Source organism: Cibotium barometz, chromosome 23 (assembly GCF_041138505.1).
Source record: "Cibotium barometz isolate CiBa-2024 chromosome 23, ASM4113850v1, whole genome shotgun sequence".
NCBI lineage: Eukaryota > Viridiplantae > Streptophyta > Polypodiopsida > Cyatheales > Cibotiaceae > Cibotium > Cibotium barometz.
In genome coordinates this window covers 43,397,733-43,419,282 of record NC_141068.1, presented here as the reverse complement: position 1 = coordinate 43,419,282, position 21,550 = coordinate 43,397,733, and the positions used below count along the sequence as shown (strand labels likewise).

The 21,550-nt window shown below is 39.6% G+C and overlaps 1 protein-coding gene across 1 annotated transcript; it reads left to right on the top strand.

Moving 5' to 3' along the window:
* The first annotated feature begins 321 nt into the window (after positions 1 to 321).
* LOC147625977 (oligopeptide transporter 4-like) lies at positions 322 to 6,011 on the top strand. Its single transcript, XM_086817531.1, has 6 exons — positions 322 to 1,742; positions 2,318 to 2,415; positions 2,515 to 3,078; positions 3,257 to 3,509; positions 3,719 to 3,901; positions 5,274 to 6,011. The coding sequence occupies exons 1-6, from the start codon at positions 1,233 to 1,235 to the stop codon at positions 5,895 to 5,897; spliced, it is 2,232 nt and encodes a 743-aa protein (XP_086673657.1). The 5' UTR covers positions 322 to 1,232; the 3' UTR covers positions 5,898 to 6,011.
* The last annotated feature ends 15,539 nt before the right edge of the window (positions 6,012 to 21,550 follow it).

The window sequence follows — 21,550 nt, the reverse complement described above, 5'->3', positions numbered from 1 at the left end:
GAGCTAGCCGCACATGGGATGATGCATCCTTATTTTGAAATTTTGAACGTGAGAAGGGTAAGGTAACAAGCTGTAGAAAAAGATAGGTTTGTTTCAACTTAAAGCCTACTTATTTAAAAAAAAATTCTCAAATAGATGGGTACACCTGCGTCCCACGGGCTGCGGCTACTTGAGTAGTAAGAAAATCTCTTTATAAAGAAAAGCCCTTCAAAAGAAAAAATACCCTTCAAATTTTAGGCTTCTAAAAATGAACTGAAAATAACTTACTTAGCTAGTCATATTGAAACTATAAAATGAGACGTATCCTCGATCTACTTATCTAGTGTTCGTGGGACACAGGCCTTAACTTTTTTTCAAAACACTATAGGTTGTGTGTGTGTGTTTTTTTGGAGGGGTATAAGTTTGAGTATGAATAAAGAGTCACGCTCGTGACTCGTGGGTTTTTTGTCGGCAATATATTGGAAACTTGGCAATTGTCCATCTTCATGAGCTGTTAGCAAACACCAACAAAGTACTACATCAGAGAAGTCAAGCTCCTTTGGACATCCCATTCACACTACCAATGGCCGACTGCGTCTATTACATCCATCCCTTCTCATGATCAGAGCAAGAATAAGTCTCAATAATGCGCGGCTGGTTTCAAGTTACCCTTCATCTTTCCCTCAAGAACCATCACTGCTGCTACCGCATTGCACAGTATTATTGGAAACACACAAAGGGGGTAGAATTAGCACCCCTATCTCTGATCTGGCTTTTTGGCTAGTTATGCAAGTAATCATCTGTGCACAAGGCAGCGTAGAGTTTATCACGGGGGAATGTGGGTTCCCCTTGCACACTCCCACATGCAAAACTCGAGCACAGAAGGGGAAGACTGTTGTGGATTCTTGCTCTTAATGACATGCAAAGTGGTGAACACAGAGGGAAAGTAGAGATCTTTGTTGTGCTATGCAAAAACCTTGAAACGGAGATCTCTATTGTTGTGGGTTCTTGTTGCGCCAACATGCAGGTTTGACGAAAGAGAGGTTGCCATCGTTGTGGGTTCCTGCTCGCACATGCAAATTGTTGCAGAGAGTGGAAGTAGAGGTCCAGCAATTCGGCGGGTTTTCTAGTAGAGTCCAGCTGGTGAGCTGTTTACTGCAATCGCATGCAGTTCTTGGATCCAGAAAGTCCGCTATAGTTCTTCTTGCCCACCTAAGAAACAGTTGAGAGCAGAGCTAAGCAGCACAGAAGCCATGGAAAACGGTACACAGAGTGAGTATGCTTTTTCAGTCCAATCAGAAGGGTGGACAAGTAAAGAAGACCAGTCTCCTGTGGAGCAAGTGGCCCTTACTGTGGCCACAACAGATGACCCATCTCTACCAGTATGGACTTTCCGGATGTGGACAATAGGGCTACTGTCCTGCATGGTGCTGTCTTTCTTCAATCAGTTCTTCTCCTACCGCACAGAGCCTCTCATCATAACCCTAATCACAGTGCAGGTTGTGGCGCTGCCCATTGGGCGCTTCATGGCCTTCACCCTGCCCACAAAGACCTACCGCCTGCCCTTCTCCAACCAGGAGTTTTCACTCAACCCAGGGCCCTTCAATGTGAAGGAGCATGTGCTCATCACCATCTTTGCCAATGCTGGCACGGCTTTCGGCAACGGGCCTGCCTATGCTGTCGGCATCATTGACATCGTGAAGGCCTTCTACCAACGAGGCATCTCCTTCTGGGCTGGATTGTTCATCATCTTGACTACCCAGGTAACCCTCTTGTTTGATTTTGAAATCCTTATCTGTGGTGGGTGATCAAAGCAATATATAGTGGTTGTTATAGGGCACTTAGTGAATATTTTGGGCCAGTTAGTGGCTGTTTCCATTATGCTCCAATTGGTGGCTTTTTCTTGGGGATCCATTAGTGGCTGCTTGAGGCTACGCAACAATAAAAGGATCTTTTTGGGCCAGTGAACAACATCCTCTTTCTGGTCCATCAAGCAACAATATCACAAATGAATGTCTGTTTGTGGATGATAAACACAGGTAGTTGCCTGTTTTTGGGTAATTAAGTACCAACTAGTGGCTGTTAAAGCAAAAGTAGATGCTGTCTTTTGGTGAATTATTGCCTGTTTGTAGTTGACTAAGTGGCGTTAACTGCTGACTAACCAATCATAATTATGGATTTAAGCATGCTATGTTTCATGAAGCACCAGTTTGTGATTGATGGTGGGCGAAATATGATCTATTTCTCTATGTCTCCATGTGTACCATTTATTTCATAAGAGAGTATGGAAAACCCAGCAAACTTTTCATGCTACCTAACGTGCTTCCTCCAACTGCAGGTTCTGGGTTATGGGTGGGCTGGCCTTTTTCGGAAATATCTTATTGAACCTGCCCAAATGTGGTGGCCTAGTACACTTGTGCAGGTGTCATTGTTCAGGTAAACGTAAATCTTATTGTGAGCAGCTCCTCAAGGCAAATAAAAAACTGTCTAACTTATTGTGATTATCTATTCCACTTTCATACACATGTTATGCAGAACTTTGCACGAGAAGGATATGTCCAAAGGACTTTCCAGAACCCAGTTCTTCTTGATATTCATGATTGCAAGTTTCTCCTACTACTTACTGCCAGGCTACTTGTTTAGCACCTTAACATGCTTTTCATGGGTATGTTGGGCATTTCCCAATTCAGTAACTGCACAACAGATAGGCTCTGGCTATCATGGACTCGGGCTGGGTGCCTTCAGTTTTGATTGGTCAGGCATCTCTTCGTTTCTTCTAAGTCCATTGGTTGCTCCATTCTTTGCAATAGTCAATGTTGGTGTGGGATTCCTTGTCTTCATGTACGTGGTGCTCCCAGCTGCTTACTGGAACAATATATATCATGCAAAGACATTTCCCATCTTCTCATCCCATCTTTTCACTGCAAATGGGAGCGTTTATGACATCCAAGCAGTCTTGAGCCCAGATTTTACTTTGAATAATACAGCTTATGAGCAACAAGGCCAAGTGCACCTGAGTATCGTGTTTGCTCTTACGTATGGCCTCGGATTTGCAACAATTGCAGCCACATTGACGCATGTGTTTTGTTTCTACGGCAAGTAAGCATTTTCTCAGCAGTTGTCATTTTCAACACTAATTGATCAGCTTTTTTAGACACAGTTGTAATGACATTTTCATTTGTTTGTGCTCCACACTCCATGTGTGAGCTCTTCTCAAACACTTGGATTGTGCTTCTCACTGCATGTGTGATTCTAAACCACTTTGATTGTGCGGCAGGGAGATATGGCAACGCAGCAGAGCTGCCTTGAATACTCAACCAGATATCCACACGCGGTTAATGCAAAAGTATTCGGACATACCACAATGGTGGTGGAATATTCTGCTCTTTGGATCAGTTGGACTTTCTATTGTAGTATGCGTGGGGTTTAAAGAGCAAGTTCAGCTGCCTTGGTGGGGTTTGCTCTTAGCATGCATTCTAGCAGCTATGTTCACTCTACCGGTAGGTGTGATCACAGCAACCACCAACCAGGTAAACTCTTGTTTATGCTTTGTCATGTTCAATTAGATTGCTTTCTGTCTTTTGTACTGGGTTCACTCTACCAGTAGATGTGATCACACCAACCACCAATCAGGTAAATTCTTGTTTATGCTTTGTGGTGTGCAAATAGAGTGCTTTCTGTCTTCCGTATTGGGTTTCCAAACACCTGGATTTATGGGTGTGTCCACGTGTTGGTTCAGACTCCAGGTCTAAACATTATTACCGAGTACATCATGGGTTATGTACTTCCGGGCAAGCCTCTTGCAAATGTTTGCTTCAAGGTGTATGGCTACATGAGCATGAGCCAGGCAGTTGCCTTTTTGGCAGACTTCAAATTAGGCCACTATATGAAGGTTCCTCCACGATCAATGTTCATGGTTCAGGTTTGTACCTTATCATATGCATCATGCCTTGTGAGTGTTGTGGTTTTACTTGGAAGGTTTCTAAGCAGAGTGTTGTATCTAGTAAATCTTGTGTACGTCTTAAAGTGCAAGCTGTGACAACAACCACAACCTTCATCCAAAGCACAACACAACCAGCACTAGCTGATGTCTGTCCAACTGACGCTTACCGCCCCTGAGCACATGGAGATCATGGACCACCTTGCCTTTGGTCTACTGCCATTTGTGTCCCATACCATGTATGCCAGCATCCCTCAAGCTCAGCAATGTATCTAGATTACAGACACTCATTATAGACACTCGGTAGGCCTCAGGCTCGTATTAATAGCCTGTCATGCGTTATAGGATTATTAACTCGTTATGGTTTCTATTGCCAGTCCCCTGTGACCCCTAGTAAGGATGTAACTGAAGCATTGGGTCTTGGGGTGAAGGTTGAAACATCCAAAGTGGGCGTTCATCCCCCACCGCTCCAGCTTCTCTTGGGGATTTTTTACTTCACGCATAGAAGGATATGCCGTGCTGAGCTAGCGAATGTCACTGTGCACTCACCACAGGCTGGAGACAGTAATGAAGGTGAATTGGGGCTGGAGATGGTAACCAAGGCTCAAATGGAAGGATGGGCAACTGAGGGGAAGTGGATGAAAGAGTGCAGGTCAGCCTACTAGTAATTGCTCGCTCGGGAAAAGGCATGCTAATCTTATTCTATGGCCCTCCTCAGTCTGGTGCTGCTCGAAAACCGCTGGCATGCTGAATGAATTTCCCATAGTAAAGTCTCTTATGGCTCAACATGCCCTTATTAGCCTGCTCTGGCCAAGCCTATCGTAATGGCCTGCAAGGTTCAATCTACTGCAGCAATTGTCTGGCTTTTATGGGTGGATGCAAGCTGGTCTTAACGTGAGATTAGCTTTTCAAATTCCCAGAGACGAGCCTCCAAGCAGCTCAACATTCATATTTGCAGATTTTTCGCTTTGCTTTGGGGCACTTATAATTTAAGCTCTCTAATGTCTTGGAATGCTTTGGCAAAAAAAATAATGTTTCTTTACAATTGCTAAGTGCAAATTTTCTCAAAATGGTAATGTGGCTGTCCATGCCTATGACATGGGGATGTGCATGCTTGGGTGATAGGCATGGGGTGGGTAGGTGGGTGTGTGTGCGCGCGTGCGTGTGGTGGGGATATGCATGCTTGGATAATCTGCATTTGGTGGGTGGGTGCATGGCTGCATGCGCATGCATGTGTGTGTGCATGCGCAAATGTGTGTGATGTGTACATGTACGTGCATCCACAAACGACTGTGTGCACTTGCAAGCTCATAAGCTCAGCTCTTCGAACTTGAACATCCTAAATACCCTACAGGTTATTGGCACGATAGTAGCAGGGACAGTGAACATGGGAGTCGCATGGTGGCTGTTGAACTCAATCGAGAATATCTGTAATACAGATCTGCTGCCTGCGAGTAGCCCTTGGACTTGTCCAGGTGATGCTGTTTTCTTTGATGCATCAGTAATATGGGGGCTTGTTGGACCAAGGAAGATCTTTGGGAATGAAGGGGTGTACCCAGCCCTCAATTGGTTCTTCTTCGGGGGAGCCATTGCACCTGTGATTGTGTGGATGTGTCACAGGGCTTTCCCCAAGGTATGGTGGATTCCTTTCATCAACATGCCGGTGCTTCTCGGGGCCACCGCGATGCTACCGCCCGCAACAGCAGTCAACTATACTTCGTGGGTGGTTGTTGGGACCATTTTTAACTTCTTCGTGTTCAAGTACCACAAAAGCTGGTGGAAACGCTACAATTATGTGCTCTCTGCTGCCCTCGATGCAGAGAGCGGACTGGCTTTCATGGCCGTGGTGTTATATTTTTGTTTAAAGCTCCCGAATGCTCAGATGAACTGGTGGGGAAGTGCTGGGGATCATTGTCCACTCGCTGCTTGTCCCACGGCTCCTGGTATTGTGAAAGCAGGTTGTCCTGTGAACCATTGACATGCTCAAAGACTTGTTTACTGCAGTCCCACCATACCCAAGGACAGCTAGTGTATATCAAAACCAACTAGTGTATTTTTTATATGCTTTTAAGAAAGACGACTGCATTTTATACTTTGGGTTGGGTCGAGTGGAGGAAACTTACCACCCCACGCGTTTTTTTTTTTGTTTTTTTTGTTTTTTTTGGTGAAAACACTGTTTATATTAAATAGTAAACTGTACACTCATAGTCACCCGAAGCGGGTGGACACACACACACCTCTACACACCAGATTGTTACGTCCATGATATACATCTGCATGCGAAATTTCAATGTAGGAGTAAGGTCAAGCTTGAGAATATTGCATTGTTAGATAGTAATTATATTATATCTGATATCAAAGCCATTACTACATTAAGTTTATATGTGAGAAGAATGCGGGGGAGAGGGTGACCTTGAGCTCCTCTTGTAAGTAAACACACACACAAGGGTAGACATTAGCATACAAGAGTGATTGATGGTTGCATTTTCTTAGATTCTCTTCTTTTCTATACATTGACCATAACGTAACGAGACAAGAGTGATTGATGGTTGCATTTTCTATCCTAATATGTTGCCGTAGCAACACTCTCTCAGCACTTGACAAAGAAACTGTTGGTTGCTTCTTGTTTCTCCAACTAACAGTAACACTTTCAAATAAAAAAAACGGGTAGATCACTACAAGGGATCGGGCTCATACCCGCGCTGTTAGCCGCGAAAAATGACTTGTGAAAAAAAAGTAGCGGGCTCGTGTATCAGCACGTGTATAATCGCGACCACAGACATGCACGTAAAAGCGCGTGTATGATGACCGTTAGATGCATTGATACCGGACTTATACACGCGTTTTATCAATTTTGTTGCGTCGATACACGCATGTTCAACAGATTTTTTGCGTATATAAACACGACTTTGGCAGACTTTACACGCAAATACACGCAAACACAGAGCAAAAATAAAAAATCTAGAGAGTGGTATTTGGTACTTGAAATCTATTCCAGCATTCCAGCACCCAATAGCACTCTCTGGATTTTTTTTTTGGTGCATTGCACCATCCACACGGAGAACATTTTGTGCATTGTCAATACACAATTTAAGAACGATATTATCAATACACGATTCAAGAAAGACATGAATGCAATACTATCAAAATTTTATGTGTGCTGAAATAAGCCCATGGCTTTCATTATGTAAAAACATATATACAAGGGAGTCCATATATTGAAGTAGTCCATGGCTTCAATATAAATAAATATATACAAAATCAAATTGGTTTATCTAAAAAAGCCCATGGCTTGAGTTACAAAAATATATATACAACCACATCCTCAATACGGATGTCATACTATAAGCTCGAGTACTACTCAGACTCAGATGATGACGAGTTGCTCCCTCCAGGATCAGATTAGCTCACATCGGTAAACATGTTCGAAGAGTAAGGCTCACCTTGTCGTTCACGTCCAGTAGGAGCAGGAGTAGCGGCGGCATGTGGATCATCGCGACGCGACACGAGCATCAGCAGGTACAGCAGCAACTTGTGCCTATTCAAGTAATATATCATATATAAGTATATATATATGTAATTCAAAATTTAATAAACCAAAATCATTCGTTTAGAGTTTTCAAGTACCTATCGACCGTACGGTCTCATGGCCATCTCAAACTGCGCGTCTGTAATACGTCCCTCAGTTCTAAAGAGAGCCCACGTGTCACGCCTGCTATGCCGGCGAGCATACGCAGTCTCGTGGGCTGTGGGCTTCCTTTCCATAATCCATCGCTGTAACATAATCAACACAATTTGTAAGATTAAAACAATCAGCGCATCAATGAATCAAGTAAAAAATCAAATAAGGTGGCAAGATACTTACGAACTCTGCCTCCCACGACTCGACGCCTCCAGATCCGAAATGCGAAGATCCAATGGTCTCCATCTGGATCCGTCGTGCCTCCACATGCTCCCTGCTCTTCACGCCACTCTCTGCTCGTTTCTTTGCCTCCTTCCACTCGCATTTGTGGGCAGTGATGGCAGGTTGATTTGGTAGGATAGCCACTCGCAGCTTGATTTACCCGATCATCATACGCGAGTTTAGGAGTGGGATGACTATACTAGGGAATCTAGGAGGAAGATGGGCATACATATACTCTGTAAGCTCAATTGGGCCAGGGTAGCGTCCAAAATGATTTAGCATCTCCATCATCCAAGTGTCGTATGTAAATGGATCGAATGAAGAACCTGGATCCACCATGAAGAATCTGCAAAAAGAATCCATTTGTATGTATCATGTATCATGAAGTGTATCATGCATCATGAAGTCGCGTGTAAATGAGCGTGTAAAATCCCATCCAAGATCGTGTATATCTCCGCGTGAAAAAACTGTCTAGTAGAGTACACGCAGGCATACACGCGATTCTGTGAAAAAAAAGTGCCGAAAAAGGCCGCCTATCGATCAACGTCACTTTCGCATAAAGAAAAGGACACTTGCATAAAGAAAAGGGACACTTGCAGGAAGGAGAAGAAAGGACAGAGACACTTGCATAAAGAAAAGGGACATTTGCATAAAGAAAAGGAATGGAAGAGACAGGACCAACTGACTCACCTCTTAACAAGTGAGTCTCCTTTTTGGCTTTTGTGTGCACCCGTGCGTATGCTCCTTCCACCTGCTTGCAAGCTCCTTGCACTTGTGATGCTTTGGTGGCGACGAAGAAGATGAAAATGAAGAAAGCGATAGGGTTTTGGAGTAGCCGGTGGCTTTTGTTTTAAGTATGACATTGACCGTTGCGTGTATGATCGCATGTATAATCGCGTGTATGATAACATTGCAGCGCAAATACATGCGTTTTGACACAGGGTAAATGCGTAGATACACGTGGTTATACACGCGATATAGAGACTTTTTATACTTTGATTAAAAACTGATTATGATTATGTATTTGCTCTTTTGTACACAGAATGTCATCAACCTTCTCAAGCAGTTCTGGTGGTGAAGATGAGACAATGCGTCACCGTAATCACGATGTGTGGTTGGGACAAAGGATCAAGTGTATGTGTAATCAATGTCAAGGATGCATTGTACGAGTGCGTCGAATTACCTTGAATTACATCTCCATGTATGAAGAATGGAATCAAATAGGTTTAGAGGTGAGTAGATGTAAATTGATAGTATCCAAATGACTCATGGTGTCCAAATTGATAGTATCCAAATGACTCATGGTGTCCAAATTAATGGAGTTGTTAATATATATACTCTAATTGGAGCAGGATGCAGTACCACACCCTAACATGGTGCCCTACGCTCGGTGAGAGCATGCAAAGCGTCGACGCGATGATGCTGGAGCTTCGGGATCTATTGTCAAAGATGAGTGGGAAAGGGATGACAATAGCTCTGCACCCCACGAAGTCGTGGAAGAGGAAGTGTTTGATGATATGGTGCGGCATCTTTTTAGGGATGATCCCAAAGGTATGGACAATGATGAAACTGATCAAGAGCATCTTTACAAGGCTTCATCAACACCGGTATTTGAAGGGTGCACATTCTCTATTTTACGTGGAGTAATGCAAGTCTTGACGCATTATTCAAGTAAGCATTCTAACTTGCAAATTTGAATTAGTGGTTAAGGGTTTCGCAATGAATAAAGCTCAATATGTTTTAATCGATGATATTGGATGCAGGCTATTATCAAACATGCTTCCAAAGGGGAATAGACTACCCACCTCAAGAGACATAGCGAGGCGGTATGTGACATCTCTTGGAGGATTAGATTATGATAGCATACATGCATGCGTCAATGATTGCATTCTCTTTCGTGGGACGCATAAGGAGGCTCAACATTGTCCCACTTGTGGGGTGAAGCAAGGTATAGAATAGATGTCAAGAGTTTTGATGTACCTCGTAAAGTCTTGCGACACTTTCCTATGATTCCTCGCGTCAACACATGTTCAAGTACAAATCTATAGCAGAGCTCGTGTCATGGCATTCCTCACATCGATCGGATGATGGCATGTGGAGAATTCTTGCAGACCCTCCTGCTTGGAAGCATATTGAAGATGAGTGGCTCAGCTTCAAAACAGAGCCCAGAAACTTGAGACTTGGCCTAGGTATGGATGGAGTGAATCCATTTGGTGAATTACAACTTGGCCTATGTATGGATGGAGTGAATCCATTTGGTTTCAAAAGCACCGCATACAGCGTGTGGCCAATTGTGTTGGTGGTGGTGAATTACAACCTTCCACCATCAATGGCGATCAAGAAGGGACATCTTATGTTATCCCTTCTAATTCCAGGGAAACATAAAGTAAAGCACATGGATGTTTATCTCGAACCGTTGATTAATGAGTTGGAGGAACTATGGAGAGGTGTTGCGGTGGTGGACGTTAGTAGGCCTCCCTCCTCTCGACACTTCGACTTGAAAGCAGTATTGATGTGGACAATGCATGACTTTTTAGGATATGCAGCATTGTACATGCACGTTGAATGTTCTTCCTAGAGCACTTCATGAAGACCTTAAAAGACTTTGTGAGGAGGCAAAGTGCAAGGCCCGAAGGAAGCATGGCCGAGGGTTGGTTGATACAAGAGTCTCTTGTATATATTTCAGAATTTCTTAGTCAAGTGGATAGCTCTTTCCCGCGACTATGGAGAAATGAAGAGAGCTTGAGGATGACCTCTATTGTGCCTCAAGGAAAAGGACAGAGTAAAGTAATTGACAGAATAGTGATGTCATGAGCAGATGGGTTACAAGATATGAGGATGCAAAGACAAGAAGGCACGCAGAAAGAGCTCTCTTTTGGAGGCAACATGGCTCTCGTAAGGCGTACCCTAAGCATCTAGCAACACTTCCAAATGATATCCATGTTGATTGGTTGCATGAGGAAATGGAGAGAAGAGCAGAGAGAGACGAGGGGCTGCATATCACGGTGGAAGAATGGGAGTATGCACGAGGATGCATGTTAAAGGTACATAGAACTAATGTTTTTTGCATTAGTTGTAAGTGATTTGCTTTTAATATTTATTCACATTTCTTACATAAATATTGCTTCTACTTTGGTCTAGTGCACTATGTTCAATGCTATATGGTGTGAAGAAAAGCATTTTCGAACACAAAGAATTGATGATAAGAGGAATACACAAGATTGCGGTGTCGTAGCTTTGAGGGAGCCAATGGAAAAATAGATGATTATTGTGGCACAATCCAAGACATATTTAGGCTTGACTTTCGTCACTTCTTTGTGTATGTTTTGGATGTCAAATAGCAAATGAACGTGGTGAAAAAAGGACCTAATGCAACGATAAGACGCCATGCAAATAGCTATGTAACTATTGACTCTACAAAGTTTTGGCAAACAAAGAAAGATAGGCTCGTATTGCCACAACAATGTGAGCAGGTATGCGTTTTTTTACTAATGTGTTTCATGTACATATATATCTAAGCTCACGTACCCCTTGACTTTTGATATGCTAATACATTGCAGTATGTGTATTTAAGTAGGTTATCTATCTGCCAATGGTGTATGACACTAAATGGTGGTACGTCATCCCTGTTGCACCACGTTCCAAAGTGATTTACAATACATTCACTGATATGGAGCATATGGAGGATGTAGCAGGCCGCAATGAAAATGATATCGAACATTCACTGATATGGAGCATATGGAGGATGTAGCAGGCGCAATGAAAATGATATCGAACATGCCAATATTGAAGATATTGTGATCGATGATCAAGAAATAAGAGATGATCATGATAATGTGAGGATGTGCGTGCCATTTCTCATGATCGTGAGGAGGATGACCCTACCATTGATGATGATGGTGATGTTGATGAGGATGATCAAGGCATCGGTACCATTATCAATGGATAGAATATCGATAGTGGAATAAATTTAATCATAGCCTTACAAATTGATCAAATGGATATTGATGTTGATCGTTTGGCAAGGATGGATCTTATTGAATATGAGATCGAATCCTAACCAATCCATCATTGTATCGTTCTAAATTGATGACAATTCTATTGTATATGTTGTCTTTTAATTATCATCTCATGATTTATTTTTGAATATATATTGTTGTAAATACATGTAGTGGGATTGTGTAATGATATATATTGTAATGTACTATGAGATGGTTTAAAGAAGATGGTTTTTATTTTTTTAAAGGTATGGAGCTTTTCTTAAATAATATTTGCTCTCTGCTATCGCGTGTAATAAAGCATGTAACACAGTGTTTACACGTATATACACGCTCTGTTACACGCGTTTATGAACTCAGTATACACACGAATTTAGATGCCTATATACACGCGCCCGATATTACTCATATACACGCGCGACCATACACGCACCCGTAACTTATCGCGTGTATCGAACGCGTGTATGGAAGCATTGTCTTGTAGTGGATCTCATGTCTATGATACTATCAGCCCAGTTTGCATATGTATATCCATGTACATGTATCTTTAGTTCAGCCTTATATAAAAGTCCATAGTGTGATGTGGGCTTTATATACTTGGGTATCCTTCTAGTTGCATCCAAGTGTGGCTTCCTCGGGGCATGCATAAACTTACTTACTAACATAACACCATAGCTCAAATATAGCCCGGTGATAGTCATGTAAATCAAATTCTCTACAATGCATATGTACATTGAAGGTATGCATTGAAGGGTTCTCCAAAAGATCACCAGTATTTGTAGCCAATTTTGTGTTCTGCTTTAATGGCACTTAGATTGGCTTACAATACGTTATTCCATACTTGGACATCATGTCCAAAGCATACTACCTCTGTAAAAGTCAAATGCCATCATGTAATCTAATCACCTCTATACCAAGGAAGTATCGTAGCTTAACAATATCCTTCATCTCAAACGTCTTCTTCAAGAGTGTCTTCCTCTCATAAATGTCAATGTCACTATCTCCTATGATAATCAAGTCATCAATCTAGATGACTACTAGAACATGCTTATGCTAATCTTTTTTGCATAAAGTAAAAAATTTGTTGTAGATATATGAAATCTAATAGTACAAGATACTCTCCTACCTTGTCTAAGCATGCTCTAGGTGCCTGTTTCAAGTCAAACAAGGCTATTCATAACCTGCAAATAAAGTATGGATGTGCATATGGTCCTCATATCCTGGTGCTTACACCATGTAGACGACCTTCTGTAAATCATCATGTAGAGCATTCTTTACATATATCTAGCATAGAGACCATTTCTTAGCTACTACAGTAATAACAATGGATACTCTCACGGTTGTCATCCTAGCAATTGGGTTGAAAGTCTCCTCATAGGAGTAAGAATAAATCCATCTCTTTCTCTTTGTTTTGGAACCAAATCTCACCAGATAAGGCATGCACAACAGTAAAATGTATTATCATATCTTGAGTCACCATTCACAGAGTGAAGCAGAAGGGTATTATATTTCACGGATAAATTCCATAGGATCTTAGTGATTTCAGAATTTGAGTACAAATTTAATTGCAAGCACTATTTGTTGGTAAGGTGCTACTACTAACTATATTTAATAGTCTATCCTAGATTATAAGCGAGAACTTAGACAAGAATAACTTCTGAGCATGGAAGTTCATGATGAGAAAAATCCTCATGAAAAAAGGATATTGGGAGTTCATTTTAGGTGAGGAGAAGAAGCCAGAGCTTTCAGAAGAAAATGTCACTCCTCAACAAACAGGTATAGGCTTTTAAGTCATAACATGATTGAGCCAGCAAAGTCATGTATTGGCTATCTAGTAGTGTATTGAATTCTATGATCGATCATATACAGGATATAGTGATAACTAAGGATGCATGGGATACCTTGGTTAAGCTATATAGCACAAGTACCAACAAAGAAAGAAAGATATAGTTAAAGAAAGAGCTCCATAATGTATAGAGAAATAAGATGAGTATTAGTTATTACTCATTGAAAGTTAAAGGGCTTACAGATGCCCTTATCTCTATTGGAGATCTTGTTAATATTGATGGCTTGGTATCGGTCACATTGAATGAGCTTGGCAAAGAGTATGATCAGTTTTGGACATCTATCCGAACTTGGAAAAACTTCCCAAACTTTGAGGATCTTATAGTCCTTATCATTGGGGAGATGAATGTCGAGAGTAAATTATCTTCTAGAAATATGTAGGAGTAGGCCTTTTACAAGAACACAAGTAGAGGTAGAGGTAGCTCATCATTGAGATCGAGGTGCATGGTGTTTTGGGAGTTAAAGCAAGAGTTACATAATAATATACATAGGAATAAGATGTATAATAATGTGTAGAGGAATAAGAGCTTCAAAAAAATGTGCAGAGGAATAAGATGAGTATCATCTATTACTCATTGAAATTTAAAGGGCTTGCAAAGATACCCTCAGCTCTATTATTGAAGCTCATGTTTTGATACCGACAATCTGGTATCGGTCACATTCAACGAGCTTGGCAAAGAGTATGATTAGTTTTGGAGATCTATAAAAAATGAACTCGAAAAAACTTCCCAAACTTTGAGGATCTTATAGCCCTTATTATCACTAAGAAGATGAATGTTGGGAGTAACTCATCTTAGAAATATGCAAGAGCGGGACTTTTACACGAACACAAGTAGAGGTAAAGGTAGATTATCATTTAGAGGCTAAGGTGTAGGCTATTTTAAAAACAAAAATAGTGGGTAACATCAACATGAATCTAGTATACAAACAAGAGGAAGAGGCCACTCTAGAGATATGGCTCAGAGCGAGAGGCCGAAGTAAATGACAAAGAAACCATAGTAAAAATAGCATGAAGTGCTATTATTATAGCAAACAAGGTCATATGACAAAGAATCGCTATAAAAAGAAGAATGATATTAAAAGTGGGAAGCTATAAGGGAACTATACATCTTCAAGTAAGCAAGCTGAAGATAGAAGTGAGCATCTTTTTGTGATGTATTATACGCTCAGTTCTATGACTGCAAATGCAAGGAACCTTGGAGATGTATGGTATGTTGATTCGGGTGCTTTTAACCACATGACCAATCATGGAGAGTGATGTAAGATTCCTCCCTCTAGCTTTTGAGGTGTAAAGAAGTAAGAACCTCTCCTTCTGTTCTTGTAATTATTCCCCTCTCTGAAATAGAAGAAAGATCCTGTTTTACCCTATTTTAGCTTAGAGAGAGAAAATATCTAGAGAGGTAATCCAAAATTGAGATATTTTTGGATATAAAAATCCTCCTAGTGTCTGAAATGGTTTTCCCTAAAATAGAAATTCAAAAAGAACTTTCCAATGTGCATTTGGAATTAATTGAAAATGTGTACAAAGGACCTTAGCCTAAGGATCAAGATTTTCTGAAAATTTTAGATTATGGTCCAATTAAGGTTATTATGAGCCAATAAAATTAATCCAAGTGTTTGGATGAGATAAATCCAAAGAATAAAAGAAAATACCCAAAAATGAGTAAATGCTCACGTAAGATGAAGAGTTGATTAAGTACAAGGTTTATTAGTTAAAAACTATGAGATATTACTAAAAAAATGAGATATTTTGGAGGAATGATGAATTTTTGACACCTTGGTAAGGAAGGGGAGACCTTTAAGATAGGTGCATATTTCACACATGTGGATGAGTTTTAAATTCAAAAAAATTATGGTATTTTTATCTCTCCTCTCTCCTAGATCAAACCAAATAAAAAAGGGAGCTAAACTGGTCTAAATCTTGTCTAAATTCAGTCAAACTGAAGCTGAAAAATTCTAAAACTTAGTTGGACTGAGTTAGTGGCCTCCCTCACTTATAAATAGACCCTCGTTCTTTTGTATTCTCATCTTTGAGCTATACCATGCTAGTATTACATTAAAATACTCATATTTTCTATTATCCCTTAAAAATCCTATACTTTTGGAGAGAGTGGAGCTTCTCTCTCACTTCAACCATCCTTGGAGCTTTCCTCTTAACACACTAACCAATTGATTGGTTGGGGGCTTCTTCTAAGATAGAGAAGCAAGCAAAAACAAGAGGTAAAGTGTAATTTTATGGTTTTTCTCTACTATTCTCAATGTTTTCACTTCTCAACCCCTCTCAAGCTTGAGAAGTTTCTAATTATGTGTTTATAATACAAATAAAGATTTTCTTAAGAGTTGTAATGAATAATTAAAAAAATTTTACATTTATGCTTAATTAGGATGCTTTTTATGTTTATCTCTCTCCCCCCCAAAAGAATGGTCATTCCTATGACCAAATCTCTATTCAAATGATGATTCTCATTGATAAATTTTCAATTCACAAATCAAACTCTAGTCTTGTGAAGCTAGAGATTAGAAAAATGATTTTTTATACTTTTATGCTTTCAAAATTATGATAACCTTATGATTTAAATTCATAAAGGATTTAAGTTTAGAAGATAGTTATACTATCATAATTGTATTACTAAGTCTATTTTAAAAAAAATATTAAAAAATATCAGTAATAGCAACAACGGAGCTATGGCAAAATTTTTAAGAAATCAATAAACACCATATTAGATAATTTGGAAAAAATCCCATTCCCATTTGAAAAATGGGAGCATGGTGAACTTGTCCAAAATTTTGTCAAAACTCCCTCATGTGACATATCATCGGAAAGATCTTAAAGAGTAGAATCTAAATCTATGATCTCCAACAAATTTAGAGTTAGTATGTTTAAGATATGTCCAAAACTATATGGAGTAATTGATTCTCAAAATGCGAGATTTTTTTCAAATTACCTAATATTGACTTAATAAATAACTCATTCTTATGCATAATGTGAAAAGAGGACTTCCTACCATATTCTAGGATTGGTCATCCTATGTTAAAAGAATGATTTTCATCACATTCAATGGAAAACTAATTTTAAAGGTTTATGCATTATTAAATAATTAAGAAAATATAAAATTATGATAATTTTATTTAAATGATAAAAGAGAAATTCCCATGACATTTGGAATTCAATCATTTAAATGAGAAAAGTAAAATTCTTAGCATATTGAAATTAATGGATATCTTATTTTAGATAAATTTATTTTATGCATGAGAAATATTTGAATGATAAAAGAGAAATTTTCATGATATTTAAAATTCAATCATTTAAATAGTAAAAGTAAAATTCTTGGTATATTGAATTAATGGATATTTTTGTAAAGAAAAGAAGATTTTTGTAAATTTATTTGATAACAAAAGAGAAATTCTCATGAAATTTAGAAATCATTCAATTAAATATAAAAAGAGAAATTCCCGTGATATTTGACATCCAAGAAATTAAATGAAAAAAAGAGTATTTTCTAGTATAATTCAAATTATGAGTATTTATCAAAAGTGAAGTTTTGAGCATTATTGGAAAATATGGGTAGAATTGATTTTTGTAAATCCTATGAATTCTTTTATTCAAAAGAAGAATATTGAATACAATTCATTTGAGAAATTGAGAAAGAATATACAAATAGCCGTCGTCGTAAAAAAGAACCTTTATCTAGGCCAAGTAATTGGTAAAAATCTAAAAAAAGTTTCATTATCGTTATCGAAGTAGGAAAAGCTGCTAAATGGGAATAAGATGTGAATGGGATGTGATAGGATTAGAATGGATGTGATAAGATGTGAATGGGATGTGATAGGATGTGAATGGATGTGATAAGATGTAAATGGGATGTAAAAGGATGTGAATGGATGTGATAAGATGTAAATGGGATGTAAAAGGATGTGAATGGATGTGATAAGATGTAAATTGGATGCGAGTGAATAGATGTGATAAGATGTAAATGGAATGCGATAGGATGTGAATGGATGTGATAAGATGTGAATGGGGTGCGATAAGATGTGAATGGATGTGATAAAATATGAATGGGATGTAATAGGATGTGAATGGATGTGATAAGATGTAAATGGGATGCGATAGGATGGGAATAGATGTGATAAGATGTAAATGGGATGCGATAGGATATGTGAATGGGATGTGATAGGATGTGGTGTGATGTAAATGAATGTGGATGAGATCTGAAGTAAATGGATGTGGATGTGTATGTGAAATAATGTGATGTAAATGAATGTGGATGTGAATGATAAGATGAGAATGAGATGTGAGGTTATGTGATAAGATGTGATGTGATGTAAATGGATGTGGATGTGGATGTGATAGGATGTGATGTGATGTAAATGGATGTGGATGTGAATGTGATAAGATGTGATGTGATGTAAATGGATGTGGATGTGGATGTGATAAGATGTGATGTGATGTAAATGGATGTGGATGTGAATGGATGTGATGTGATGTGATGTAAAGGGATGTGGATGTGAATGTGATGAGATGTGAAGTGATAGGTGTGAATGTGAATGACTGGATGGATGTGAATAGTCATGCATGTGAATGATTAAATGGATGCGGATGAATGAGATGGGATGTGTATGAATGAGATATGATGTGGATAGATGTGGATGTGATGTAATGTGGATGTGATGTAATGTGGATAGAATGTATGTGATGGGATGGTGATGAGAATGAATATGATGGATATGAATGGATGTGATATAAATGAATGTGATAAATGTGAATGGATGTGATGTGATGGATGTGAATGGATGTGATATGATGTGATGTGAATCGGGATAGATGTGAATGGATAAGACGTGATGTGAAATGGATGTGATGTGATGTGATGTGAATCGGGATAGATGTGAATGGATGAGATATGATGTGAATCGGGATAGATGTGAATGGATGAGATGTGATGTGAGTGATGTGGATCGGGGTAGATATGAATGGATGAGATGTGATGAATGTGATGTGATGAGATGTGGACATGGGTAGATGCGAATGGATGAGATGTGATAAGGATAAATGTGGATAGATGTGATGAGATGGAATATGATGTGATAAGGATAAATGTGGATAGATGTGATGAGATGGAATATGATGTGATTGGATGAGAATGGATGAAAGACGATGGAAATATATATGATTGGACGTGGATTGAGAAATGTAGATTGAGGTGAAACAATGTGGAAAGACGAGAGTTCGTTATAGAAACTGTATTTATGACCTGTTTTTAAATGACTGTTTTATGTCAAGAATGCTAGGGAAGCATTTAACCATCTTGTGAATGAGGTCGTGGGGTGACCTAAGTGATAAAGTTGCAACAGTTGACGGAGAGTCAATGAAGGATGTCTCACGTAGCAAGGTCGGCCAAGGTCTTGACCAGCCTCGGTTCGATTTAAATGGTGAGCTTCCGGTACATTGGATGAGGGACCAAGGAAGCGGCCTATGAGTGAAGCGCTAGGTGACCTGCGAAAGATCCTAGAGGGTGCTGACCATACGGTGCTCGGGCTATGGGTCGCCGAAGATACCTATGCGTGCGTCGAGGAAGAAAATGGAACAAGGTGTTAGAGTTGTTTTCTGAACTCGAGAATGGATCTGGTTGATTAACCTTGCTGGTCCTCAAGGCATGATTCCATGGCTCTTTTATATGGATCTGTTGTGGTTGATCTTGCTGATCTTCAACGGAGAGTCCATCTGGATTTTCTTATGTGATTATATTGCCAGGTACTATGAGCTAGGAACTATTCAAAAGGCCCCTGAGTGGATAGGTGGTGAGCGTTCTGGTTACCAATGATGCCATAGGTACACCAATGAAGGAATGATCAAAAATTAGAATTCAATCGGAGGATTATGATCAGTGATACTATGGTTTCATTAAAAGATTATTTTAAAGATAGTTGAATCTGTGAAAAAGGCAATTTCATATTGGGTGTGTAAGTGGTGTGACTATCTTGAAGTTTGCATGAACTGCCGGGGCTAGGGGCCCTGGGAACTCTTTTCCCTGGTACTCGGGACAAAACATAACCAAATTCCTAAATGGATCCTATCACTATAGTGGTTGGGCGGTTGGCTAACCCATGGGACTGAGGCTGGACTGATGGATCCCTAAAATGAGACTCAATTCTGTTATGGTACGATAGGTGAAGTAAATCTCGAACAGTCCTTGTTGTATGGAAAAGCATCAACGGCCGTGCCTCCTCTCGATGAGAAAAAAAGCGTTGGTCTCTAGGATCCAAGTGCATGTCTTTTCCTTGATCTAACCATGTAGCTTACGGGTTCGGTCGGATCAGTTCTCGGTTAGTTAAGGCCCTTGACTACGTTAGAATAAAAATACCTTCGAGGAATCGCCTGTGGTTTTTGGTCGAGAGAAGTTTTTTCTGGGTTTGGTTTCGGAAGAACTGAGGGATTAGTCTCTTGTCCAGATATCCATGGGCAAGGCCTCGAGTGAGAGGCTCTGCCCCCTGCGCAAGAAGTGCTACTTCCGCAGCTAGCAACCCCGAATTCGTTGCACGGAGGGGGTAGGGATCTTTCAGCTGGTATCAGAGCGAATTGGCTAAAGTGGATCAACTGACAAACCAAAAATATCAAAAATTTATGAAGTAGCAGTAAAAGGTTGTAATTGTGTGATAAAATTCATACAAATTGATATTCAGAATGAAGATTCATAAATAGGTAATTGGGTCTTCAAATGGAAGTACCACAATTGTATGGAATCCCTGACTTGCTTGAGGCCTAGACATGATGGTATTTACCTTATAATTCTAAGAATCCTATGAGCCAATACAATTAATCCAAGTGTTTGGATGAGATAAATCCAAAGAATAAAAGAAAATACCCAAAAATGAGTAAATTATGCTCACATAAGATAAAGAGTTGATTAAGTACAAGGTTTATTAGTTAAAAACTATGAGATATTACTAAAAAAAAATGCGATATTTTGGAGGAATGATGAATTAATGGTGTGAAGGGGGGGTGGTGGGGGGGCTAGAGAGAAGGTAAGACATTGGGACTAGCCCCAATGTCAAACCAAGGATGTAAATGGGATGTGATAGGATGTGAATGGATGTGATAAGATGTAAATGGGATGTGATAGGATGTGAATATGGATGTGACAAGATGTAAATGGGATGCGATGTGAATGGGATGCGATAGGATGTGATAAGATGTGAATGGGATGTGATAGGAAGTGAATGGATGTGATAAGATGTAAATGGGATGTGATAGGAAGTGAATGGATGTGATAAGATGTAAATGGGATGCGATAGGATGTGATAAGATGTAAATGGGATGCGATAGGATGGGAATAGATGTGATAAAAAGTAAATGAGATGCGATAGAATGTGAATGGATGTGAATGGGATGTGATAGGATGTGGTTTGATGTGAATGGGATGTGATAGGATGTGGTTTTATGTAAACAAATATCGATGAGATCTGAAGTAAATGGATGTGGATGTGTATGTGAAAGAATGTGATGTAAATGAATGTGGATGAGATGATGAGATGAGAATGAGATGTGATGTAAATGAATGTGGATGAGATGATGAGATGAGAATGAGATGTGAGGTTATGTGAAAGAATGAGATGTAAAGTAAATGGATGTGGATGTGTATGTGAAATAATGTGATGTAAATGAATGTGGATGTGAATGATGAGATGAGAATGAGATGTGAGGTTATGTGATAAGATGTGATGTGATGTAAATGGATGTGGATGTGGATGTGATAAGATGTGATGTGATGTAAATGGATGTGGATGTGAATGGATGTGATGTGATGTAAACTTGATGTGGGTGTGATGTGATGTAAAGGGATATGGATGTGGATGTGAATGGATGTGATGTGATGTAAACTTGAT

Excerpts from the sequence above, each read along its gene's own strand:
- LOC147625977 (XM_086817531.1), top strand. The coding sequence starts at position 1,233 with ATGGAAAACGGTACACAGAGTGAGTATGCTTTTTCAGTCCAATCAGAA. Across the intron at positions 1,743-2,317 it reads TCATCATCTTGACTACCCAG|GTTCTGGGTTATGGGTGGGC; the intron begins GTAACCCTCTTG and ends CTCCAACTGCAG. Across the intron at positions 2,416-2,514 it reads GTGCAGGTGTCATTGTTCAG|AACTTTGCACGAGAAGGATA; the intron begins GTAAACGTAAAT and ends CATGTTATGCAG.